The following is a 26,184-nucleotide window of genomic DNA, read 5'->3' as shown; positions in this document are numbered from 1 at the left end:
TCGACTATCCGCGAAAATATTGATAAAATGATTGTGTTGCAACGTCACAAGAGAGCGCTACCACTGATACCACGGACACACAGCCATATGCACCTTTTGTTCCACACGTTTTTTTCCCAACTCAACTTATTCCAACTGTATTAATTTCCACATTTTATCTTTGTTCCTACCACAGATACACAAACAATTAGTAACTATTTTTAATTTTTATATACAATGTGATCCAACAAGTATGCTCACCCCCCTTTTTTTCTTTAATAATGAAGTTTTTCAAAATCTGATTTTTGGAATCTATAAATATATTCAAAGACCTTTTCATATTCTTGAGATTTTTTGTGCCACTTAAGGAGTATCCTGTGCCTGTGGTGATACAAACCTCTTAGTTTTTCAAATGAGAACCCCACTTTTTTTCTTTAAATTATTTAGCGGATAATTTTTTTGAGAATTTTGGTGCATCGAAATCAAAATTCGAACGAGTGGTTTCCTAGTTCTTGGACAATTTGTAAAATACTGTAAAAATTGGGGTTCCCATTTGAAAAACAAAAGTTTGTATTGCCACAGGAGTACAGGACACTCCGTAAGTGGTACAAAAAATCTCAAAAATATGAAATATGGTCTTTTAGTTTAGTTTAAATATTTAAAAATACCAAAAATCAGATTTTGAAAAACTTCATTATTAAGGAAAAAGGGGGGGTGAGCATACTTGTTGGATCACCCTGTATACCTGTGGGCTGTGGTTTCCACTTACATATTTTGATTAAAAATATGTTTAGTGCATATTATTTGTGAAAATAAATTTGTCCTGATGGACATTTTATTCATAAAATATATTAATATCTTAAAAGTTCCAACAATTTATCATATCTTTTATACAGGTGTTTCGTTCCGAGACACATCTTAAACACTGAAGGGGAATTCACAGCTCTTTATGTAGTGTAATATTCAACTTGCAAGTAACGTGTGACCAACATTTTGTTACCTATCTATGAAATATACGCAACACTTAACGGCATGGCGAGGTGTGAATCCACTGTGGACAAGTCGTGGTTCCGATCATAGATCTACTAACTTTAGTCATAGGTCTATATGGTTCCAATAATCCGAAGAACGTTTGTTATGATATAAAAAAAAAAAAATAGTTTATTTGTTCCACGGGGTTTATTGAACAAAACACATTTTGGAACAAATGTTCATTCGCATATATTAGTTATGGAGTAAAGATTGATCAGAAAATAAATGCGCGAAAAACATTTGAACTCCATTTTTGGTTTATACTTAGATCCAGAGCCAGACTGGGTAGGGTCTGGCCATCTATTAATATAGGATACATATATAGCGCGTCAGCATAATACTTCGTAAAAGATCGGTTGTCGTCTTTATATTATTCTAACATACAAGCATACCTACCTATACGGCTATACCTATAGGCTATAGTATTATAATATATTATTATTACACTTACTCATTATAATACATAATATACAAAGACGTATAATATAATACGTTTTAACGTGGCAACAATATTATATTATGCACAGTCGTGAGTCGATATAATGGTCGAGGGTGGGAAATATGGTTAGTGCAAGACTATAGTGCTTATACGTTATACAGAAATAATATTTAAACGTCATTGATAAAAAATTTACCAATAAAAACAAAATACTGCAACAGACTTGATGCTGAATCTAATTTGATAATTCAACCTTCATCAATAAATCCCAATATTTAGAATATTTGTAATAATAAAAAGCAATTTCACTTATCTCATTAAATATTTTTATTATTTATACTTTATACTATTTTAATTTTAAAATATGTTTTGAATTGAATAGAGTATACACTTTATTATTGTGTTTAAATTGAGTCAAGTTAAAGTGGCAGCAAACATTTTAAAAAAGTTTTTAAAGTGTTAGAATTTTAATAAATTAATTAGTTATATTCAAGCAATAAAAGTGGCCGGGGTGCATATTTTGAATAATAGGTACTGTACATCAGCCGTGTCAAACAAGTAGCCCTCGGCTCATTTTTTGATTATTGAACAATTGAAAAAAAGTAATTACCCCTACAAATTTCCTTTTGAGTCACTTATTACTATGTTAATGAGAGGTGTACATTATGTTACTTTTCTGACTTATCTTCTGCTAAACTAATTGAATAATTATCGTTCAGTACTGTAACTATAATGAACAAAAAAATAATTTGTATAAAATGTTTTTTTTTAATATTATACATTTTGATGTGTGGGCCACAACTCTGTAATTTGCCCAGTCAATACTGTTAATAAGTATACTTTTAGTTTGACATGACTGCTGCTATGTATATATAGATCACGATGTACGCATGTATATGTTATAGTCAAAGTGTATAATTCGGGCATTGTAATACAGTGCCCGGACATAGTGCACAATGCTCGTCATATTTGGGCAAAGCTGAATCTGCTTATAATTTGGGTACGTTGCCTGGTCATTGTAATACAATAGCCGGGCATTGTGTACAGGGGAGTTACCCGTTTCCGCCAAAAGTGTACCTTCCTTTGGCCTTTTCTCCCAAATCACTTTTCCGCCAAATGAAAAAGTTATAAGTTAAATTTTTATTTTTATTTTTATTTTTGTTGCACTTTTATGATATAAGAATAAGACGAACGATAAAAAATTGTGAGTCATTCCATTCGAATTTTAATCAAAGTTATTATAAGGAATCGGCGTCTATCAATACTTTGGTAGCTGTTTCGATTAATGAAGTACAAACTGAAGTCTATATTAAACTTAGAAGTACACATCTACAAAACGTGGCACAAGAGATTGTCGAGTTCGAGACAGACAAAATCGAAATCAACAATTTATAACTGAGTATACGAATGGAAATCTTGACAGGTAGTGTGACTATTTTAATTTAATGTCAATATTTATATTTAATTTTTTCTTAAAATTTCAGATACGACTTCTTAAAAGAAATATCATATAACTCATATATATGCAAAAAAAATAAAATTTTAATTTGTTTTATATATAATATAGACTTTTTATTAGTGGTGAAAAAAACTATTTTTTGAAAATTTTTTACTATCATTAAATTGTACTTAAATAAACAACATTTATATATTATGTAACGGGCCATGTATGTGTAATAGTAAATAGCAAACTATAAATAGCAATATACTTTTTACTAGTATTAATATAATATTAATATTATTCAAATACTACACTAACAGAAAAGAAAATCGATTTAGTGGAAAATTGAAAGGTACACTTTTGAGGGAAACATGTCCCGTGTCTGCATGTATAAAGCATAATTTTTCTTTAACGTTACAATAGCGTCGATAACGATTATCGATTACTTTTCTGTGTATCTAACAATAATATAACTGTACAACAGACTTTATGAAGGACCTAAATTTTTCGTTAATTATCTCATTCTTGTATTTTATAACCTCTTTATTAATATTATTGACCCTGTTACTTTTGGTTTTCCTCCCATTTTGATCCAAGTTTAAGAGTATTTAAGAAAATGAATTATTTATAAATATTAATTAATAACATTAATATCAAAGTTAAATTTAACAATGCTACGCTAAAGTAGTATGTTAAGGTAATTGAGTAAAAGTACTTCAACAAATTTTTTTAAATGCTTTCTCAAAATATCTTTATTTAAAATCAAATACTTAATTTATTAATAATAATGCTTTTTAGTTTACATTGTATAATGTAACTTTCTATTTTAATTTCGATCTCCAAAAATAAAAATAAAAATTAAGAATGTACATAATAATATATTTTTTTTACTGTGACATATACTCAGCTGAAAATCAAATACTTCCACAATGGAAACAGTTGAGTATTTTAAAGTTCCACAAAATTATGCGGTGTAAAACATATGCCATTTAAAATTAATGTAAAATATGAAAGTCAGTCTAGCTGATCTATAAGGTAAAAAATATGCTGTACAAAATGTGCAAGTATTTTTAAGTATCTATAAATCCTTTTTTAAAGTATTTGTATTTGAACTTAAATAATTTTTGGCTGGGTAATCATATAAGAAGGTATTTAAAATATTTTTATTTTTATATTATAAAACTATTACTATATTTTGATGGTGTTTGAGGAGGGCAAGTGTACAAATGTTTATATTAGGATCAAAAATGGGTAAAATTGAAATAACAATAGTTGGTATAATTTTTTGTTGGATTGTATAGGGTGATTGATAGTGATAATGTAACGGACCTACTAAAATTACAATTTTAGTTTTATTATTTATTAATATGTATATTTTCATCATTCAATAATTTTTTTTCTATTTAACATAAAATTTAACCCTATAAACTTAAATATTTAAATAAATTTAAATTGTTCATGTCATATTTGACAGTGATTTTTAAAAAAAATTGTATACAAATTCAAAAATTAAACATAATACATTTTCAATTTATAGTTAGTAATGAATTATAGATTATCATAATTACTTTATTTTACAAAATTGCCATCAAATGTTTAAAAAAAAATAAGCAAATTATATTGGTTTTATTTTGAACTGCTGCTATTCATTGTAGTACCAGTTTTTTCATGTCGACTTTTATACTTGGCAATCTCACGACACACTTTTCTGACGGTTGACGGAGAATAACCTATATCTAATAGTTCTAACATTGCACTGTAAACAAAACCATTGAAAAATATTAAAATACAGGACAATCTCCTAAGTAAAAGCACATTTACAGGAAGACAGGATCTGTACTGGTGTTCCTAAGCACACTTGAACTTTAGGATGGATATGAGTGATGAACACGGGATATGAATAAATAATATGTTACAACCAAAGTATAATTAACAGTAAATTACTAATAAATTAGTACCTACCTTGCAACATTTGGTGAAACTTTGACGCCAGCCAATTGGGCAAGCTCAACAAAATCCAATATGAAGCTGCACTCTGTTCTAATAAGAAGAAGTCAAAAAGGAGGGAGTTAAAAATGAAACAATTTGTCTTAATGACAACAATAAAATATAATAGTAAGGAGTTATATATAAAAAAAAATATCAATAATATAATAACAATAAAACATTTGAGGGGCACATAAAATATATTATTTTTCCAGAAAATAAAATTTACATTTTTTATATTTAATTTATTTAACTATTTATTAGTTTGAATAGTATTATATTATTCTAGGATATACCATGATTTTACAAAAATAGTAAAAATAATAAAATAATAATATAGAAATATTATAGTACTATCATAGATATATGCTATCAAATAATATGAAATTATCTACCTACAGCTAAATTTATGTTTGATAAATTTGCATGCATTAAAATGTTGAAGTAATATTAAGTTAAAATAATAATATTCATAATTTTACTTTTTAACTCATATAATAATATATACATAAACTTGAATTTGACTTGTATGATTTATATAATTAAATACCAGATAATTTATTGTTAAATTATTGTTTAATAGGTATAAGCATCAAATTAAATTAAGTAGATTGTTGTTTGTGTTTGAAACAAAATCTTAAGCTTTATCTTCTTTTTCTTTATTGTATCGTTCAAGTTCCTTGAGAAACTGAGCTTTAGGTTTCATTATATTTGGACGATCTCCGCGACACTTGGGGCAAAACCATTTGCCTTTTGGTTTTGTTGATAATGAAACACATGAAAAATGAAACCATTCTATTGGACATAAATCATTATCACAACATATCATCTCTCCATAAGAAATCTGATCACAAAGACAATAGGTTGGTTCATCTGGATCAACAGCTATATCATCATCATCATCCAATGAAGGTGAATTGTCTTTCTGTTGTTTCTTATATTTTCCCTTCTTTTTGGTTTTTGTTTCTGTTTTTTGAGTTGCTTTTTTCAATGTAACTTGAGATTGAACTTGTGCTGTTGCTGTGGCTCTTGGCAAAGGTGTGTTGGAATGTTGTAAAGCTGACATGGCCACCACATCATCAGAAATTTCTTTGTAATCTGGTTCATCGGCCCTGTTACGTCTGGGCCGTTTTGCAAGTTTTGCATCATTGTTAGATTCGTTACTATCATTATCAGTGTTACGTTTCTTCAGTTCTTTAGAAACAGTACTAGTACTAGTGCTAGGTAAGCATCGATCTTTGGAACAATTACTACTCTCTGGTTTTTCTTTGATACTAGGTTTGGGAGCATCAGCTTCTTTAGCAGAGGTCAAATATTTCCTACCATTTTCCAAACGTCTGACTTTATCATCTACCAAGTCAGATATATGTTGAACTGTTTGCACCTTTTTATCCCCTAGATTTAACCCAGTTACTAATAGCTTTGTCAATTTTTCAGAATTTAATGTAGACATAGAACCATCAAAATTGTCTGTCAACTCTCTGATCTTCGACATCATTTCTTGGTACTCCAAATCACATTCACGCATCTGTGTTACATGTCGCTGTATGTCCAAAGGCAAGTTTTGTGTACAGTCAATATAATCATTGTAATATTCCAAAGCTCTATTTGTTCGATTCGTCATTTTATCGACAAATATTCAACTCAATACACAGATTTCACTCAATATATTCGCTACTTTCACAGTTTTATAAGAAAACAGAAAATAATGATTTAAATCAAACTTACTTCTCAAGAGCCATAATGTCGATTAGTTTGCCGTGTCTTCGTGAACTGTGAATAAAATTCAAACGCAGGCACGTATTGCGACCTAATTATGGCAATACAATATTATTGATTAATAGAATAATTTCAACGTCCACCCCAAAGTTAATCTTAAATTCTTAACACCGGACACCGACAAGTGACAACAAGTAAGAACTAATTTACTATAGAAGTCTAGTAACTAATAAGTACTGACTACAAGTTACAAGTTACAACAGTTACAAAAATCTTAGACCGTGGTTACTGGTTACAAGTTACAACAGTGAACAAGGTAGGCTATTGGATTTTGCATTTTTGATACCACAAACACAAAATAGTCAGTATTACCACAGATTATATAAAAGTTTAATATAATCTGTGGTATTACTGTAGCAGGCTGAATCAGATGGTGATCAGTGTTCACTATACCCGAGATAATGTTTTATATTTATAGTGCACTAGTGACAAGCAAAGAAGTCGGTGACACTGGCTAGACGTATGAGATTAAGACTAGAATCGATATTATCATTTCTTTCGACTTTCGAGATTGCTGTGAATTGCGAAATGAAAAATGTTCTCAAAGTGAATAGTGGTGATGTTTCTATTATTTCTTACGTGAAACGGTTTAGTACTTGCGTGTCTGATTGAAAATGGTGTTAAGAATTCTACAATATTTCATGAACCACCAACAATTGGTAGACAAATTGGCGCAATCGAGTTTTATGAAAACAATTGCACGGTTCGTTGTTCATAAGGCAATTCGTGCGAAATCATTGACAGAAGATATGAAATCTGAACAGTTAGAAAAAACTCTGAAAAACATCACCGAAAAGCTTAAGGACACGAAGAACAAGCTCGATGGTAAACAGTGAATACGTCAATTTGTTGTAGACTGTTGAATACCTATCTACCTATTTCGGGACCTATATTCTATTTAGTTGTACAATGAAAGACCATTCGATAATATTTGTGGGGTCGGAGCCTTTGAAAGACAAGGATTCAGTGACCCGCGCCTTATCGTATTTCACAATGCCTGCTGATGATCTGCCAAAACGGATATTGCTATCATTCACACCACCACTCCACTCTAGATTTGTGTACGTAGACTTCTTGGGACCGTGTTTGGCGTTCATACTATTGGCCACAATACTTGGCTACGGACATGCCTACAAAACTCCATCAGCCGTTTATCACAGGTCACCCACCGAAGTGTTGGCCGTATACTGCCTATCGATGCCAGCAATTTGTTATATATTAACCCGTTTAGGAAAGTCTAGTATATCTTTTTTGCAGATATTGTCATTATTAGGATACGGTCTTTATGGTTATGTGTTTACTCTTGTTATTAGTTTTATATCGGATGAAACAAATAATGTAATATTTTATCTGGCCATGATACTGTTTACTGGCACTAGCGTCTTTAGAACATGTCTTATAATATTACTAACAATTAAATTACCTGCCATCAGACTATTAGTTTGCAGTATCATTGCTATTTTACAAACACTGTTTGTTGTATTTTTGTATTTTACGTTTGTTCATTCAAGCTTTGCTTTCCGCAAACATTAGACATTTAAAAATTTACTTGTTGATTAGATCTAAATGTAAAATAAACTAATGTGCACATTTAAAGTTATTTTATTTTATTTTTATCATAAATATAAGAAACAATGTTATTGCTATAGATGCAATTATTCTCCCGAGTATTATAAATGTTTTCATCACATTATGAACAGTGTCAATATTATTCTTCAATGTTGTAACACCATGGACACAAATAATTTTTTGCATTTTCATCGATATACATAAATAAAAGTAATCATCGTGTACAGATTTAGGAAATATTGTTATTTCAGATATATGTCTGTTAGTTGTAATAATACAATTTTGAGATCTGTAATTATAAGTCAATTATTGAAACTGTTATTGGTTCTAAAAGTAGGTATTTTGTCCAATCAAAAGTTAAAGAAATTTGGTTTTATAATATTATTTTATAAATTATTATTGATAAAATTAGAAAAATGGACTCTGGTGTGCCTGCAGTTCATTATATACAGCTACATACTTACAAAGGTTTATCATATTTTGATACTAGGTAGATGATAAGTTCTTTTGTAGCAAGATACATATTATTTTTGAAAAGTAAGGCAGAATAAAAATTATAGTACCTACATCCTAATACCCTATATTAAGTATAGTTTTTTTGAACTTATTAAATAGGGTGATTTTTTAAGCATGCTCATCCTATCTTATGGTTAAATTTTGCATACATTAAAATTCAGATTTTAGGAATTTTGTTAATACATTTGAAAACCATTTTTTAAATCATTGCTATTATTTGTACCACTTAAGGATGATTCTATGACAATGCGAACTTCAGTTTTTCAAATAGGATTCTCCCTTTTTCATTCTTAATTATTAAGCAGATATTTTTTATTGAGAATTTTGATATAGGTATCCTAATCAAAATGTAAGCTAGTAGTTCTTGAGTTATATAACTTTGTGTTTTGAGGATAATATGTCTATGGTAATGGGTGAAGTAGGTGAGGAACTTTGTCGATTTGAAAAAGTTAGTAATACTATTGATTTATCAATATAAATAATTTATTAAAATGATCCAAGTATAATAAATATCAAATACTACATCTAACATACACGTAGTTTCACTTTTATGAAACCATTTTTAAGGATTATTATCCTTAGTATAAACATTTTAATAACTCAGAAACTACTCATTAGAATTTTGATTTAAATACATCAATATTTTCAAAAAAATCACCCTAAATAATTTGCAGTAAAAAATGGAGGTAGTATAAACATATTTGAAAATATGGTTTTAAGGTCTATTAAAAATTCTAAAAATCAGGATTTGAATAAGTGTAATATTAAAAGTAAAATGGAGATACTCAGATACACATGCTTAAAAAATCACCCTGTTTATAATATTCAATAATATATTAAATATAATTTTAACAAAAGTCACTCAGATAAAAGTACACTAATAAATTAAATAAATAAATAAAATACACTAATCACTTACGTAACATGTTAGTTGTTTATATTTTATATAATTTGATTTAATTTCGGAATGGTTAATGTGTTAACCAATATTATAATTGAACTTTACTTAATGAAAAAGATTTAAATACGAAGCTATTTTAGAGATCACAGTATATTATCATAATATTATTTTTACTTTTTTACTTCTATGCTGTTTATGTTCTGCAACCTGTATAAACCTATACAATGTTAAATAAAATGCTTATCTATTTTTTAATTTAAATTTACCTAATTATTTAAGCTTAAAATAATACAAGCCAGGGTTTCCTAAAGGCTAAAACTATACAGTTGCTTGCAAATGATAATAGTCTGGAGCAGTGAAAGGATTACCGGTGATTTTATTTATAAAGTGTTATGAGTAGTGTCTCAGGTACTATACCTATTAAGTAATAGATTTAAATTATATTTACTTGTTACAGTCAACTCTGTGCAAACTCAGTTGATTAGATTTTACCCATACAATGTCTAAGTCTTCATATTCAAATTCACTGATGAAAATACAATTTAATTCAATAACATCATTTTCACTAGCCATTGTTACTTCATTGTATAGCATATCTTATTAAATAATTATATAATAGAAGTATAGAATGTATTATAGTGTCACAATAAGAAATACAAATTTAATGAGTGTAGGTACCTGTCAAATTCCGTGAAAAGGCATCAAACTCGCCAAAGGGACTAATTATAAAGTCAGCAGGATTTAAAATATCATCATTCAGTCTTAAGTACCCGATGATTCCTTGAAGGTGGTTCGAATTTTGATTTTCCTTAACAATTTTTAAGTATTGAATACATTTTTCGTATTAGGTAACTTATTATAATTTCTTGTTATAAATACAAAAAAATTTAAAAAAACAATACTACTAGTAAGGAATTATCAATCATTGTCTGCAAGTATAAAATTCTATGTATAAATGAAAAAAAAATGTATTAAAAAGATCGCAAGGTAAGCACTCCCTGATTCCATCTAAGCTCCCCCCCCCCCACCAATATTTACTCTTATATTAAAATTGAATGCACCTATTAATAATCAAATGTTTTTCGACTGTTCCCTTTGACTGTAAAAGTGTACAATATGGTCAATATAAATTTTTTTTATACATTTTAATAGTCGGTAAAAATGTCGCGCGTTATAATAACGCACATGAGTACATGACACATGTGTTATGTGTTATGTGTTCTAAGAGTCTAAGACTTATAAATAGACAAGTTATAGTTAAAAGGTAGGATATTATGATATTATATAATATGTGTACGGGTATATAGGGTAAACTGGTAAACAGCTAGGCGCTAGCGCGTTTCCCAGCGATTATCAAGCATATTGCCGATATAACGTCATAGCATTATTTTATTATTATTTATTAGTTCGTGATTATTTTAATAGTCAGTGTCAGTGACCAGTGTTAATCAAGATTTTCAAGAAAGAATTTGGAGTGTATCGGTACGTATCGGGTCAATTTTGAGCGTTCAAGATGTTACACGTGCAGTATACAAGCGATACGTACCGACCCGTATCGGACTCGGACTTCGATACGAGGTGGTAGTGGTGGTACGTAACTATTCCGTATCGATACGTATCGAATTTTTCTTCTTGAAAATCTTTAATGTTTAATAATTAAAAACAAATCTTTCCAAATTATTATAAACTATTTAATGTAGCAATAACTTATTTCAATAACCGATCAATTCCGCAACTTGCGGAAGGTCATTTTTCGCCATGAGGAGATTGAAAACATGGATGAGATCAACAATGCTCCAAGAAAGATTCAGTAGTTTAGGGTTAATTAATATTGAAAAGGATATTAATGTTGACACGATATCAGTATTAAATAACTTTGCCGAATCCGACAGGAGAATAAATTTAATACTGCAGTTATTAAATATATGTGCATTAAGTAATAATTTTATACTAGAAGCTAATAAAAAAAAAAGTAATATTTTTATTTGATGTGGAGGGTGTGTGGAGAATTTTTGTTGAATATATTAAAGCATTATATAATGTTCAATGTGCATGCCTTTGTCCGTTTCATGCCATAATTTTTATTTTTAAGTTTAAATATTTTAAACATTTGAACATGACATTGACTTTCTAATATTTCTTTGTAAAAAATTATATTAGTTCTTTGATCAATTGTATAAATACATAATTTTTTCTGATATGACATGGGAATAAGCAACATAAAACAGGCTAAGAGTACAACAGTGATCCTGATAATTGATGTATCTCACTTTATGAACTAACTCTACCGAGATGTCAATCCCTCTATGACTTATTCTATAAGCCACTTGATTTATTTTCGAACTACTCATCTTTAAACTTTTCTTTTATTTCTAAGAACAATCTCTGACATTTTCGACAAAATCGCTTTATTAGTGTTAGGGTCGGATAAAAATTAAAAACCACTAAATCAAAACAATTTGCGTAAAAAAAACTCGTAAAAATCTACCCAGTAGTTTTTAAGTCAATTAATCTCAGATTTCCAACATCCATTTTTATATATCTAGTTATATAGATTAAGATACAGGCATTTATAATGTATTATAAATAACTAACTTAATTAAAATATTTAAAACTACACATAATATTATTTATCTATCATATAAAATGTCATCAGAATCCTCTACTATTTATTTTCTAACTCAAGCACTGCCGCACTGGGTAAATATTAGATTTTTTTAAAATTATTATTAAATATTAACATAATATATAATTTGATTTTATCCCCTTCAAAAAAAAAAATTGTTACAACTACGTGCTTGTTTGTATTACTTAAATTATCTTCCATTAGTTATTTAGTATTTACTGACCGGGAAGTTACCAATGTACAGATGACTTTCGCACAACTCAACAAACACGTCAGTTGGCATTATCAGTGAACCTTTTTTATCATTTACGCTCATACACCAGCTATTATTGTGTTGTTCGATTTCTAGGTGAATCCACGACGAATCAATAGCCTCAAATTGTATTGATACTTCTTCAAAATATTCATCTAGTTTCAGTTTAAGTCTGAATACGTCGTTATTAATTTCTACCGTCATGACGTAATCCGTAGTAATGCCTCGGATTGAAATAAAATTTCCTCGGGCTAAAATTTCAAACCTCAAATATAATTCCAACTGAAATATAAATATATAATACAAATCACAATATTAGGTATATAATGCAAAACACTTGTGTACAACAGAACATATTATTTTCGTTCCCGAACCCTGATTCCATGGCTACTTGATTGCGGACAACGGATTTTAATCGTGTTGAATAAATCTGAATACAATTGTTCTTCCGATAGTTCGAATACTGTGTTGAAAGTCGTATAAGGTAAATACATGGTACCTGAAAACTAAATATGGAGACATATTACGTTTGGATGTACAGTTTACCTAAGACCTAAATTCCGGTGGTAAACTCTCCCGGTTGTATGATAAGCTCTTCTGGGTCAACATTACATTTAGCTGAAGAAAAAGGTATGTAAACTAACTCCCTCGAGTCTAAACAGACCAAATACAGACACCTTAATTTTTTTTTAATCTATAATATGTTTATACAACTATAGAAATTTAATTTAATTATTTAAATTATTATTATTTTTATTATTTACTATAATGTAAATAATAGGCCTTTTTAATAAAATTCAAATGTATATTAAATTTAAAAAAATGTATGTTCATTATTATTATTATAAACATTAAATTATAATGATATCGAGAGAGTTTACATGCGCCCTTCAGAGTTCAAGTAGTATACTTAAGTATAACCAGGCGAGTTTACAATCGCCCTTGTGCCATACCTAACGATCGTGTAAAGGAATTTATCGCGGTGATATAAATTATATATATATGTACTTTATCGTTTATGGTTAATGCGTAATGTATAAAGTTCACATCAAGCCTTTTTATGTAACCTTCAAAATCTTCTCCGATGCTCGTCACTTGGTCTAGATTAACGGTGAAAGTCGATACAGTACATTTTACGAATTTTGAAGTTTGGTGGTTATTTAGTTGTAGCGTGACTTTGTTCTCAGTGATTGAAAAGGAAACTTCATTCCATCCAAACTATAGGTAAAATAATAACGGATAAAAATTAAATTAAATTCCTATTTCAACTCATAAATCATAATATTTATATGATATAGGTCATATGCGATTATAACAGCAGATATAGGTCGCTGTATTCACTACTGACGCTATGCTTAAGTATGTGAACACAGCTTATTAATTATTATAATTTCACAGGTCATATAGTTATAGTTATATTAAGTTTAATAAATAGGATGGATTGTTTCTCACGTTTATTGTGAACGGACTTTGTAGTGTAACATTGCACCCGTCTAAAATGACCGTTAAAACCAGGCAGAAATCGATCATATTCAGATGAACGCTATTGCAATAACCTTCGCAACCATCGTCGTACCGTCGAAGTATGGTACCAGACATGTCAAAAGGATAAAACTGTATAACTACGTGCAGCAGAGTCGTACTCGTTTCCATCGCAGCGTACTTAATGTGAGAGTGTTTGTTGAACGTGGCCACCATAATCGGTGGTCCTATACCGTTTAAAAAGTATAATTTGGCATTAGACATATTATGTGTAAGTTTTAGAATATATAGTCAAGTAGGTGTTAACATTTTGTAAAAAACATTAATATATATGTTAGGTGTGGTCGTGTGCCGAGGAAAAATTCCCCCCCCCCTTATATAATTTAAAATAAAATTAAGAATACTAACAATTGTATACAACAAGCGTGTATATAATTGTATATGACGTAGGTACCTATGTATAATTATTCTATGCAGTTTACTGCAGCCCATGTACTCCACAGTATTTCAGATTTCTATCATAGTTTTTATGATAATATTATTATACCTAATAATAATTATCAATTGTTTTCACACCTTTGCAGGGTCCGACGTGACAAATATTTGTTAATACAGTCTCTCCCAAGCATTGTCGTCCAGGTCCTTCCGGTTCCGGTCGGCTACAACTTCGTACCCTGTACCGGGTGCCTGCGTCGCATGTCGCCGAACAGGGGCTCCACTTTTGCCATTCAGACCAACCTCCATCGACTGTTATGGACGTGTTGAAAACAAAATGAAATTTATAATGTTATAAATGTTTTGTGTAAACCAGCATAGAACCATATAGGTTAATATTTATAGGTCCCGTTTGACGTTTCTGAATTTTCTAAAGAAAAATAATGAATTACCTATATATTGCACTGTTTAACCTAAATACTACCTGTATTTAGATTATTCGGTGCCTACCGCACTATATAAAATATTTTTTTCTGATGTCGAAGCATTATTGTGATGCACTGATGCAAATATAGATTATAGTAGATGGATATAATAGGTATTTATGCATTATGCATAATGATTAATAAAAAGTTACCTACTTACAATTCACGGGCGCCCTAAGAAGGGTTAGGTTGCATGCCGGCCACTATTTTAGTTTAATAGTTTAATAGTTTTATCATTTGTTAACGAAAAAAATAAAATGAGCTATATTAACAGAGATTTATGACATGAGTGGGCGGGCCAAAGAGCTCTCGGTTTATACTTCTGGGGGCGCCCTAGCTATAATTTAATATTTCACAACTGCTATTATAACAAATTATGAGGAGCGTTGTATTACATTTTCAAGCATTTAAAAAATGTATTGATATTAAAAAAAAAATTAAAAGAATTGAATTTTTTGTATGCATTTTCTACAACAGACGAACTTCATGGTTTGTAAAAACAGAAGTCTATCCCTCATATTCCCCTCCCGTAATTAGGCTCCTGATTGCTAAGTTAGCTAAGTCTGAAATTGGCCAAACATTAAATTTATAAAATCTAAAATGAATCCTAAAAAGCCGAAATTCCGATATAAGTAGGTACTTCATAGTATCGGTTTCGGTATATTATTACCGCAGTTTTTTTTCCAAACGAAAGGTTCTACTCCCTTCAGCTGCTAGTCTAAACATGCAATTATTAGATTACCAATACTATATGGCCTATCTCTAAATCTAAGTGTACACTGCAGTACACATACAAACATATAATATAATATATTACCACCAGGCAAGTAGCATCGGCCGATTTCAGTGTGTGGTCCTGAACACGACATGTGAAAACTGTTATTATTGTTGGAGGACCGACAAAAACGTTTCCGGACAATGATTCCATTGCCTTGCTGAACGCTACAACCTGACCATTTCATCCACTTACACCAAGTTCCATCTGCGGGGTTTAATATAATATTATAATTTATAAGCAACAAGCAGATTGTTCACATCGATTCAGGAATATCTCGGTAAATATAATATAATTTCATTTTTTATATTGTAATATTATATTTAAAGTTGAGGTGAGTTATCTACTTTGAATTACTGTACTCGTTTTAGCTGCACATGATTTCCCGAAACAATTTTTAAATTCTATGTAGTTTCCGGAACAGTTGAGCGACGATCTTGAAGGGCTAGGATGATCGCAGTATCGCAATCGGTATTGCATTCCAAAACCACACGTCGCTGTGCACTTTGACCAAGAACTCCATTTACTCCAACCTCCTTTAACTTGACAAAGTAGTAACAATAATAATAATTATAATTTATAATAATATGTTACAGTATCCATCTAAAAGCTGGTATAGACGTATAGCAATAATTATTATATTACTGACATCCACTTACCGGGACAGCCTAAATTGTGTTTAACGCATAATAACGCGTTCCACAATCGATCCTAAAAAAAATAAATTTAAAAAAAAATGTTATCGATTTATCACCACGGCAGTACATATAATATTATTGTAAGGAGTTTAGACTTTTTTTATTGTAGCCCCGTGATTATTTCAAATTTAAATTTTAAACTGACAGTGTTATTTGTAAACGCGTTCTTCAAGGCGTAATAGTTGCAGTTTCCCGAGAAACATGCGTCTAAAACCATCCGATTTACGTTTCTCGCTTGTAACAGGATGTAATTTAACTCTCCTGTTCTGAGTTCGTTTCCTTCGGTGGACTTAGTGTAATTGCTTATTGTACATCCTAATATGTGGCAAGTTTTCCACTCTTGATTAAACTCACAGAGAATATCACTTGACGTAGTACTGCGGTATCGAGACATGTAGCCAGTTTCACCACACGAGCCTTTACAATCGGTCCACCTGGAATAATTATAATAATAGTAGGTTATACTATATAGAATATAGATAATATGTCAATGATAATGGTAGATAGATATCTGAATTGTCAACGTGAAAAATATAACTCCAATACTCCATACTTTAGGTTATAGGTATCTGAATCTGATACAATGGTGTAGTCGGTTGTTATGATGGGGAGGGGGGAGAGGACGAGAGGTGATGAGGATAGATCCCCAGAGCTTTTTTTATGTTTAATGCCTAACCGACAAATATATAAGATTACTAATATTATGTTTCAATCCAATATGTCCTTACTTTGTTCTCAAATTGTATATATTAACTATTTATGGTACCATACGCAAAATATACGCACATATATATAGAATAAAGTTTTCTCTAAATATCTGTGTGCATACGCCACTCGGTAAACCTCACGGATGTATAAACATATTATTCTTATATTATCTATGGATAAACGAGTATTTTTTTCAATTCGTAGTGATTGTGATAATAATAAACTGATAACCACTGACACAATTTTTATAAATTAAACAATCGATGTTGTTAAAATATTTAAGTAAAATGTAATTATGTACTGAATTATTAAAAAAATAAATAAAACCCCTATGAGGAGGTGTGGGGGTTGAAGTCTTCCACTATGTTTACTCCAACTAATTATATATCCCCCCTCCCAGAACAAAATCATAACTACGCCACTGATCTGATATGTATATAACATATATATTATCGGTATTTACTTGTTCCAAATGGGGTCCGAATTTGTCAAGTTGTTTTTAGTGTATTCCATAGCTTGGACATGTTGATTTCCTAAATTATACTATACGTAAAGCCCCAGTCATACGATGATAGTAAAACGGGATAGTTGCTTTCCCAATAGCTTACTGTTACCTTACAAACTATAAGATAGTTACTATCTTACTATCTTCTTAGTACTTATTCAATCTTACACTATGGTGCACGTAAGATAGTTTTTTCATGATAGCACCTATCGCGTTTTTCTATCATCGTGTAACCACTGCTTAATGTATTGTAATTACTAATTAGTAACTTATACAATTATAAATATGTATAAACTGTAATGTGTATACTGCATGATGTATCTATGCATTATCTACAGGCACAAACATTGAGTGACGTCTTACGGCCATCTATTACCATATATTAGAAAAAAGCAAAATAAAAGTCTGTTTCTGCTTATAAATAAATTATAATAAATATACCATTCCTATTTGTGATTTTTTTTTCAAAATGTCATCCTATTTATACATTGCTAAATAATTGATTATAGTTTCAATTGTTTCAAGTTTAGATCATATATACCATGTACGACTTTGTATGGAACAATGCCCATCTCGTCCGTGCAAACAATTTGAAGCCCGTATTTAAGCGATGAGTCTGCACTGTAGGTACCTATTATATGCTTGACGTGATGAGCATACGTTTGGTGGATCGTAACATATTTAGCGGTTGGTCACTTGAATGTTTTATATTTATATAATACATCAATTCAAATAGATATAAATATGCGACATTTCTTCTCTTCGCTCATCATCTACACAGTTTATTCGCTTAATATATTTCATTATAGACTTGTCTCTACTGTCTACTATGTGTTTAAAATTATCGAGACATGGGTCCATCAGCCATCTCCATCCATACTCCATAGCATATGACATATTAGGTTCCAAGTTTTTGTAAGAGTGATATATCATCGGGGCACGAAAATTCTGAATACATCTTTGGAATTTTGGATACTGAATATGCGACGGTATGAATTGTCTGTACTATATACTGAATTGTATGCGATTATTCTACCATGAAATAATTCAATATTATGAATACCTTTCAGGTTCAACGCCTCAAAGGTATCTATCAACAATTCTAGATTTAATGTATAGGTACCGCCGTACCGGTGATTGGTGAGCAAAACTTGACGGAAGGAGAGATGCCGAGACGGTAAATAGGTACTATTACTATAAAAGGTACCTAATAAATAATAATTTGCCCTCACTTACTATCTATAATGTCTGAAGTAATTAATAGTATGACAAAAATCCAAAACATTGTTTTTGACGTTGTAATAGTAGTTTCTTTAAAATGCATTGAAATCTTTGCTACTACCTATCAAGAAATAAAATAACACAACTAAACAACCATAGACACTATTACACGTCTACACTACGTCACTACTATAACTACCTACAGGGGTGACCAGATACCAATTATTAATATTTTTGTAGGGCCACATTAGAAATCTGGTAATTGTTCGTGAATCGTGCTGAGTGGTTCATCAAAATTGCAGACTGGTAAAAACTAATGAAGAAAAATTATAACACTAGAAAGTATTTACGCACCTATATAATATTATCGGTTTTCTTTTTTTTTCTTGTCCGCGGGCCGCCATTATAGATGACTCGTAAGTCGTGGTATAATATCGTTCATGTTCCTAAAAATTAAGATAAAATCAACATCGTGCTCCTGGTCCACGTGAAGTGCTAATAACACGGTAGTGTGTGGGTCTATGGCCGCGGTCATCTGTGGAAAATATTAAATGTGCTATAAACAAAGACCTAATGGCCATAAATCATAATAATATAATATATATGTACTTAGGTACCTATTGACTATTGATTTTACAATGATGTGTTTTTTAAATTTGTGTATGTTTACACGATAAGTGATCTAAATAATGCTTCGATTTTCAATTTCAGTAACTTTTCTGGTACAAAAAAAGGATCTAGCAAGACAGCAAGTGTATTTGAATAAGTTAAAATTGAAATTCCCAGAAGTTTTCAAAAGCGTAGGTAAAAATAAAAAATAAAAATACTAAGAAAAATTTTTAAGCAAAACTAGTTTTTGACAAAAAACGATTTTGTTTTTTCGTGCAATTCAAAGATCCGTGTACCTAATAGATACTTTAAATTTCCACCAAATGTTTGTATGATAATTTTCTACAAAATATGATAAAACTTTCAAAATATTTTGTATCTTTTTGAGCCATTTATAGGAATGAGAAATTTCAATTTTTAGTTAATTATTGTCGATACACATTTTTTTGCCAGGTCAAAAATCTTGAAAATGTTATACAAAGTACCTACCTCATAAGTTGTAAGTGGTTATTAAAAAAAAGTTTATGAGCATCTAAAGTTAGATTCATGAACATTTACAAATTATTTTGTGCTAGAAATGCATAACATTATTTTTATTCACATCCTAGATTAAAAAATAAAAAAAGATTTACATAAGAATCTACTCAGAATCTAACATAGTGGTGAAAATGGTCCATTTGAAAGAGTGTCAAAAAAAAATTCTTTTAGAAACTAAAAATTTCAAAATTCAGTAAAAAAATGATTGTTTTATTGTACCTAATGTTTTCAGTAAATGCAATACTAGATGTCTTGCCACCAGTAAGTAATGAAAATATCAATTACCTATATTTTTTAATGATAAATTATTTTATTTCCTACTTACTTATCTATATGTTGTTAACTAAGATAATTGCTACCTATTTGAATTGTATATAAGTATCTTATACTGTTCATTTTAATATTTTGTTATTAGATATTATTACCTATTGCTTTTTGGTTAAAACCCAGACAAATTTGTTGAATTATAATAAAAAAATATTATTTGTTAAGAAATTAATTGCTCAGTAAAATACCAGTAAATTCACTAGATAATAATATGAAATACTTAATTATATATAATGTATAAATGTGTCTACAGTTTTTGAGCTGAATTATAGACAAGAATACTGAATAGATGAAACACTATTATGAAGTAGAATTCTTAGTAAAAGGTAGAAAATGCCTAGAACGGCTAGAACATTATTCGTAGGTACCTACCGGCTACCACAGCTATAGATAGCCGTGATCACAGTCTTAGATCTTCTAAGACCGTGGCCACGATGTAGAATAACGGTTATCACCTTGTTAAGAACTAAGAAGTGGCTTATCAGTTATCAACGAATTATCTTTACTGACATAGCGACATAATCAGTGAATTCAAAAATGAAACAAAATTTGTTTTGTTATTTCATTGATATTTAATTCGTATGAATTTTAATAAGTTAGTCAGGTCTATTTCATCCTAATAGTTTAAATGTTTATAGTCTTAAACATAAGAAAAGTTATGCAAAATGTCACTTGAGGTTGATTCTGGTAATTATGATCTTGAAAATCTTAATCATCGAACTAAAGAGGTAATTTACTTAAACAACTCTTTTTTTGGTACCTACTTTCATTTACATGTAACAATAATTGAAGCTAGTAGATAAATTGTACATTACTATATATACATTTTAATTGCAGGAACTTATTAGTATAATCTTAGACCTTAAAGAGCAGAATCGTAAGAAGCTGGGTAGAAAAATAACAAAACCCAAAAGAACTATTGATTTCTCAAAGTAATAAAATATTTTATGTTAATTAGAATTTTAAGTACTTATCGTGTTGATACAAACATTTTTTTTAAACATATACTTAACTATCATAATTTGTATTTTACTTAGACAAACTTGGTAAAAGGCCTTAATTCAATTATATAAATACTTTAATTTAATAGAAAATGTTACAAAACTATTTTATTTATTGAAGTTTTGATAAGTCTTAACTTTTTGTAGTTAGAAATATCAATAGAGGCTGTTCCAAGATATATTGTTACAATTTTGACATTTTAAAATCCTATATCTTATACTAAGTAATTGTTACTTTTACACAATAACAGTTGAAGGGTTTAATTAAATGTAAGTTTTTTTATTAAATTTTATGCATCATAAATTTATATTTTTTACCTGTAGGTATCATAAAAGACATGTAGTATTTAAGTTATTATACTTAGGATGGGATTATCATGGATTTGCTACTCAAGATGTTTCCGAAAAGACTATTGAATTTGAATTATTTCGTGCACTCACCATATGTTGTTTAATAGAGAGTCGGCAAACCTCAAATTACCATCGTTGTGGAAGAACTGATAAAGGTGTTAGTTCTTTTAGTCAGGTAAAAATACATATATATTTATTTTGTTTATTATCTAAATTAAATTTGCATTAGATAAACTAAGAAATAATAAGAGCCAGACAACTGTTCTATTACAAAATTGCTTTATTTTTTGGTAATATGTCTTTTTAATTTGGCAGGTGATTTCTTTGACTGTAAGAAGTAATGGCGACGGTAGCGAAGAATTACCCTATTGTAAAATGCTCAATAGATTATTACCAAAAGATATACGGGTAGTGGCCTGGGGTCCAGTGAAAGATGATTTCAGTGCTCGGTTTGATTGTGGGTCTAGAACATATAAGTACTGGTTTCCACGAGGTGATCTTGATGTGGATGTTTGTACTTTTGCTGATAAATATTTTCTTTTTATATTTTTGGTAGTAAAAACTAATTTTTTAAATATTTTTTTATAGTTGATGAATCAAGCTATACAACAAGTAGTCGGAACACATGATTTTCGCAACTTGTGCAAAATGGATGTTGCAAATGGTGTTGTACAATTTTACAGAAGGATTACAAGTGCTGATATTAAAATATGCTCTGAAAATAATCAATTTTCAACAAATAGAGATTATGACATGTGTGAACTTACCATTGTGGGTAAAGCATTTCTTTGGCACCAAATCCGGTGTATAGTATCAGTACTTATATTAGTCGGATGTCGTAAAGAAAACCCAAATATATTTAAAGACTTATTGAACATTGAAAATTGTCCAAGGTACTAAGTTGAGTATTATTTTTTTAAACACTCAATGACAATGATTATATGTTTAGGAAACCTCAATATTGTTTAGCTAGTGACCTACCATTAAATTTATTTGATTGCCAATTTGAAAATGTCAATTGGGTTATTGATGATGAGTCTATATCAGAAGTCATTACTAGTTTACAATGTTCATGGGCTGAACACATGATCAAGTATTTTTTAATTAAAAACTCTTAAATATTTTGTGTATAGATTCTTAATCAAACACTTTAAGTTCATGATACCTATTAAAATAATAATATAATTAATACAACAAATATCAAATTTATTTTGAAATCAAATTTGTTTATTAAAATAACTTACAGAGCTACAATGTTGGGAGAAATGTTAAAAAACACTGAAACCTTAGCAGAAAACAAGGTTAACAATCAAAGCATATGGTTAATACAAGGTGTCAAATCCAAAATTTATCAACCACTTCTGAAGAGACCGGCTAGTGGTAATGAACTAATATACTATATTATATAATATTAACTAAGTGTTTTAAAATAATAACATTCATTTTTAAATACTAATTCAATGACAATTAAATACATTTTCCTCAAAATTTTGCTCTTAACATTATCAGTCAATTTTATTAAATACTCAGTCAATAGCTGTGCACAGGAACTATTTTATTTTAGTTAAATCTTGGATCATGGTTTGCAATTAATACAAACAGACTAAAGTATATTCAGCAGTTTATTTTTTTACATTAAGTTGAATATTAGTGTAATATTCATGTAATGTTAGTATATATAGATGGTAATAAAGGTGAAAGAATATTAAAATATATAATTAATAATTATTAATTATATGATATGTTTGGTGTGAAAAGAATTAAAAATGTGTATTATTATAAAAATGTATCTAGATGTAATAAGGTTTATTCAATTTAGTGTACAAGCATAACTACCCCAATAACTACTAAACATAATTGAGAACAATTTTTTTTCTTTTTCAGCGAGTTTAGAAAATCGGATTCAATACTACACAAAAAAAGGGAAGCTTAAATTAGAATGCAATGAAAAATAAAATTATTGGTTTACAATTGTAATATTGAAATATAATATAATTTCACTACCTATTTTTTTTTATAGATCCATATCTATACCTGTACCTATGTAATCCATACAGAATAATACAATGGCAAACATGTAGTAGAGCACTGCTAAATGCTGTTGCAGGAAATGTATTCCAACATATTTCTATGAGGCCCAGTACAATTAGTCTGAACTTATTTCCGTAAGGTGTTGACCATAATAGAAACGGCAAGGTATGGTAATACCATACATAAAATTGATAGTGTAATGAGCGGCTGAACATTATTCCGATAAAATTGGCTGAAAACATAGGCAACAAAAATAAATTTGCGCTGATATCCATGTTGATGTTGATTTTCTTCTTCTTCAGCTGAGGTTTTAAGTCGTGTTCAATTTGTTTCATTTTGGCATAGGAGTTCAAATATTTTATCCAAGTGGCAGTAAAACATAACAACACTGTGAGGTGTATGGCCAGTAAAAGAGTATGAAAATATCCACTCACAAAAATGTTGGGTGGGACGAATTTCCAATTCACCGACCATTTATACACAAATACTCTAGATATATCAAATGCACCCTGAACATAATTTATAGGATTATTGATTAAAAATGGCAAGCCCAACAGTAACTGTACTAGAGCGCAATAAGTAATGTGTTTGATTGTTCCTCGGATGCCAAATTTTGTGATATATGCTATTAGCAGTACAGGGGAATAGAGTAGGATGTTCATTTTGATCGAAACAGCCAAACTGTAGACTATACTGCCAACCACCCATTTGTTCTTTAGAAACATGTAAACGGATAAGTAGAGTAGTATCACGGCGATTGGATCGTTGAATAGTCGTAATACGTATATTGAATGGATACGATATGACGAAAAGCACTGTAGTAACATAACAAACGGTGGTACTTTTTTACTGCGTTCGTGTATTTTGAACACCAAGTATATGTTGACCAAATATAGTAACATGAATATGTATTGGCCGACTCTGATGTTCTTACCAAATGCGGTCAAGTAATACAGCATGGAGAATACATACACAAACCCGGCTGGATACACCAATGGTCCAGTGTCTCCTTTCAGTTTTCCGTAATCAAATGTACCATTTACCACGACACCTTCTACTTCTTGCATGTACGCCTTCCAGTCAATTTCTGTGTACTTGACCGTTTGTATAATATACAAGTTTAGCACAAATTCGATGGTAATGACTATCCATTTGATCGAGGATGTGTACGAAGGATCGAACAAGTACGACTTGATGTTTTCCAGCGTTCCGTGAGTTTTTACAGTTTTTATACATTTTTTCCACATATTAATAATACGATTATTCGTCTTAAATCTATATTTGTTTAAAATAAAGTATATGTATATACTTATACAGTAATAAATGAAACTAGAATAATAAGTAATAATTATATGATGTTACCGAACACATATTATATTATTATTATAAATCGTTATCATAGAGTATAACAGTGTGTAGCTGGCAAAAGCTGCAGCTAAGCTAGCGTAAGCGAAACATTCTCACGTGTCAACTAAAATATTTTTGATAAGCCTTATCATCGTTTTTGATATCACAACCGGCTTGACGCATATAAGACGTCTTGTTATAACCATAATTATCAAAAATATATTAAAACCACGATTAAAGCTATAAATCATGATTAAAATATGGGTACTTCGTTCATCTTTACATAGTGATAGTTTAATTACTAATTAGGTTCTTTTGTAGTATTGATTTAGAAGAAAAAAATACAAACGCTAAACACATCATCTTCACTTTCTGTGCGTTGCCCCTTGTGTTCTATTTTTAGTATATGTTTTTGATTTGGAATAATGGTGATTGCGCTCAGGGCCGTATTTAGAATTGTAGTGTCCCTGGTCATATAATGTAGTAGGCTGTTGACTCTCGCCAGTCCTAAGTAGGGTTGCCAAATTTAAAAACTCAAAATATGCAGTATGCATACACCCACCTGGTGCTTATACATTTCTGAAGTTCGACAAAATGAGTCTAAATCACGAAAATATGCAAATCATTTTGAGCTAGGAATTCATAAAAATGCTTCTTTTTAAGATAAATATATTAGATAGATGAATAACTGACACCAAAAATTCTAAACAATATTTGAACACTTTTTTTATCTATATAAATAACTATACCTGCATATTTTTCGGATTTTATTATATTTTGAATCTAGTCTGTAGTTTTTGGAGGTCAAAAGGGAAAATTCAAAATTCCCAGTAGTTTCCAGTAGTTTTATAAAATCTGGAAAAAATAATTTTCGACTAAACTGAATTGTTTTTTTTTTTACTAATTTTTTTACTAATATATTATTATTTAATACCGTTGACTTAAATTTTTTTTCAAATCTTAGGATTTACCAAATATTTAATAATTTAAAAATATTTCGTGCTATTATTAGATATTCTACATAAATAATTTTTTTTAAATTTATACATGATTAAATTTTTGTTTGTCCTTTTATTTTTGTAAGTTTTTCTTACCAGAAATATAAAATTTCTTGTGTACATTGAAACAATTTTTTTGAAATAGAATTCAGA

The 26,184-nt window shown here is 29.7% G+C and overlaps 6 protein-coding genes across 6 annotated transcripts; 2 read left to right on the top strand and 4 right to left on the bottom strand.

Moving 5' to 3' along the window:
* Window positions 1-5,430: 5,430 nt before the first annotated feature.
* LOC111031638 (inhibitor of growth protein 1-like) lies at window positions 5,431-6,606 on the bottom strand. Its single transcript, XM_022311668.1, has one exon. It carries the CDS (start codon window positions 6,499-6,501, stop codon window positions 5,515-5,517), a length of 987 nt encoding a protein of 328 aa, XP_022167360.1. The 5' UTR covers window positions 6,502-6,606; the 3' UTR covers window positions 5,431-5,514.
* Window positions 6,607-7,200: 594 nt separating this feature from the next.
* On the top strand, window positions 7,201-8,256 carry LOC111031639 (protein YIPF3-like). The gene has a single exon (XM_022311669.1). The coding sequence runs from the start codon at window positions 7,566-7,568 to the stop codon at window positions 8,187-8,189; it is 624 nt and encodes a 207-aa protein (XP_022167361.1). The 5' UTR covers window positions 7,201-7,565; the 3' UTR covers window positions 8,190-8,256.
* A 4,547-nt stretch (window positions 8,257-12,803) lies between these two features.
* On the bottom strand, window positions 12,804-14,835 carry LOC111031652. Its single transcript, XM_022311685.1, has 4 exons — window positions 14,580-14,835; window positions 13,974-14,230; window positions 13,530-13,739; window positions 12,804-13,027 (listed from the first exon to the last, which is right to left on the bottom strand). The coding sequence occupies exons 2-4, from the start codon at window positions 14,217-14,219 to the stop codon at window positions 12,878-12,880; spliced, it is 606 nt and encodes a 201-aa protein (XP_022167377.1). The 5' UTR covers window positions 14,220-14,230; window positions 14,580-14,835; the 3' UTR covers window positions 12,804-12,877.
* Window positions 14,836-16,066: 1,231 nt separating this feature from the next.
* Window positions 16,067-19,061, bottom strand: LOC111031651. Its single transcript, XM_022311684.1, has 4 exons — window positions 18,846-19,061; window positions 17,568-17,637; window positions 16,542-16,830; window positions 16,067-16,409 (listed from the first exon to the last, which is right to left on the bottom strand). The coding sequence occupies exons 1-4, from the start codon at window positions 18,931-18,933 to the stop codon at window positions 16,335-16,337; spliced, it is 522 nt and encodes a 173-aa protein (XP_022167376.1). The 5' UTR covers window positions 18,934-19,061; the 3' UTR covers window positions 16,067-16,334.
* Window positions 19,062-20,798: 1,737 nt separating this feature from the next.
* Window positions 20,799-23,662, top strand: LOC111031647 (tRNA pseudouridine(38/39) synthase). Its single transcript, XM_022311679.1, has 8 exons — window positions 20,799-21,031; window positions 21,141-21,235; window positions 21,629-21,830; window positions 21,971-22,165; window positions 22,244-22,548; window positions 22,605-22,748; window positions 22,902-23,035; window positions 23,540-23,662. Exons 1-8 carry the CDS (start codon window positions 20,969-20,971, stop codon window positions 23,608-23,610), a joined length of 1,209 nt encoding a protein of 402 aa, XP_022167371.1. The 5' UTR covers window positions 20,799-20,968; the 3' UTR covers window positions 23,611-23,662.
* LOC111031646 (lethal(2)neighbour of Tid protein) lies at window positions 23,429-25,132 on the bottom strand. Its single transcript, XM_022311678.1, has one exon. The coding sequence runs from the start codon at window positions 24,931-24,933 to the stop codon at window positions 23,656-23,658; it is 1,278 nt and encodes a 425-aa protein (XP_022167370.1). The 5' UTR covers window positions 24,934-25,132; the 3' UTR covers window positions 23,429-23,655.
* Between the last annotated feature and the right edge of the window lie 1,052 nt (window positions 25,133-26,184).

The sequence above is a fragment of the Myzus persicae genome, unplaced genomic scaffold, assembly GCF_001856785.1.
Source record: "Myzus persicae strain clone G006 unplaced genomic scaffold, MPER_G0061.0, whole genome shotgun sequence".
NCBI lineage: Eukaryota > Metazoa > Arthropoda > Insecta > Hemiptera > Aphididae > Myzus > Myzus persicae.
Note: the sequence above shows the minus strand (reverse complement) of the source record. Positions and strands in the feature narration are given on the sequence as shown.

Excerpts from the sequence above, each read along its gene's own strand:
- LOC111031638 (XM_022311668.1), bottom strand. The coding sequence starts at position 6,501 with ATGACGAATCGAACAAATAGAGCTTTGGAATATTACAATGATTATATT.
- LOC111031639 (XM_022311669.1), top strand. The coding sequence starts at position 7,566 with ATGAAAGACCATTCGATAATATTTGTGGGGTCGGAGCCTTTGAAAGAC.
- LOC111031646 (XM_022311678.1), bottom strand. The coding sequence starts at position 24,933 with ATGTGGAAAAAATGTATAAAAACTGTAAAAACTCACGGAACGCTGGAA.
- LOC111031652 (XM_022311685.1), bottom strand. The coding sequence starts at position 14,219 with ATGGTGGCCACGTTCAACAAACACTCTCACATTAAGTACGCTGCGATG. Across the intron at positions 13,740-13,973 it reads AAAGTCCGTTCACAATAAAC|TTTGGATGGAATGAAGTTTC; the intron begins GTGAGAAACAAT and ends TTTTACCTATAG. Across the intron at positions 13,028-13,529 it reads CATTAACCATAAACGATAAA|TTTTCAGGTACCATGTATTT; the intron begins GTACATATATAT and ends CTCCATATTTAG.
- LOC111031647 (XM_022311679.1), top strand. The coding sequence starts at position 20,969 with ATGTCACTTGAGGTTGATTCTGGTAATTATGATCTTGAAAATCTTAAT. Across the intron at positions 22,166-22,243 it reads GAGGTGATCTTGATGTGGAT|TTGATGAATCAAGCTATACA; the intron begins GTTTGTACTTTT and ends ATTTTTTTATAG. Across the intron at positions 22,749-22,901 it reads TGGGCTGAACACATGATCAA|AGCTACAATGTTGGGAGAAA; the intron begins GTATTTTTTAAT and ends AATAACTTACAG.
- LOC111031651 (XM_022311684.1), bottom strand. The coding sequence starts at position 18,933 with ATGCATTTTAAAGAAACTACTATTACAACGTCAAAAACAATGTTTTGG. Across the intron at positions 17,638-18,845 it reads TACTTCAGACATTATAGATA|GAAATCAACATGTCCAAGCT; the intron begins GTAAGTGAGGGC and ends AGTATAATTTAG. Across the intron at positions 16,410-16,541 it reads ACGCGTTTACAAATAACACT|GATCGATTGTGGAACGCGTT; the intron begins GTCAGTTTAAAA and ends TATTTTTTTTAG.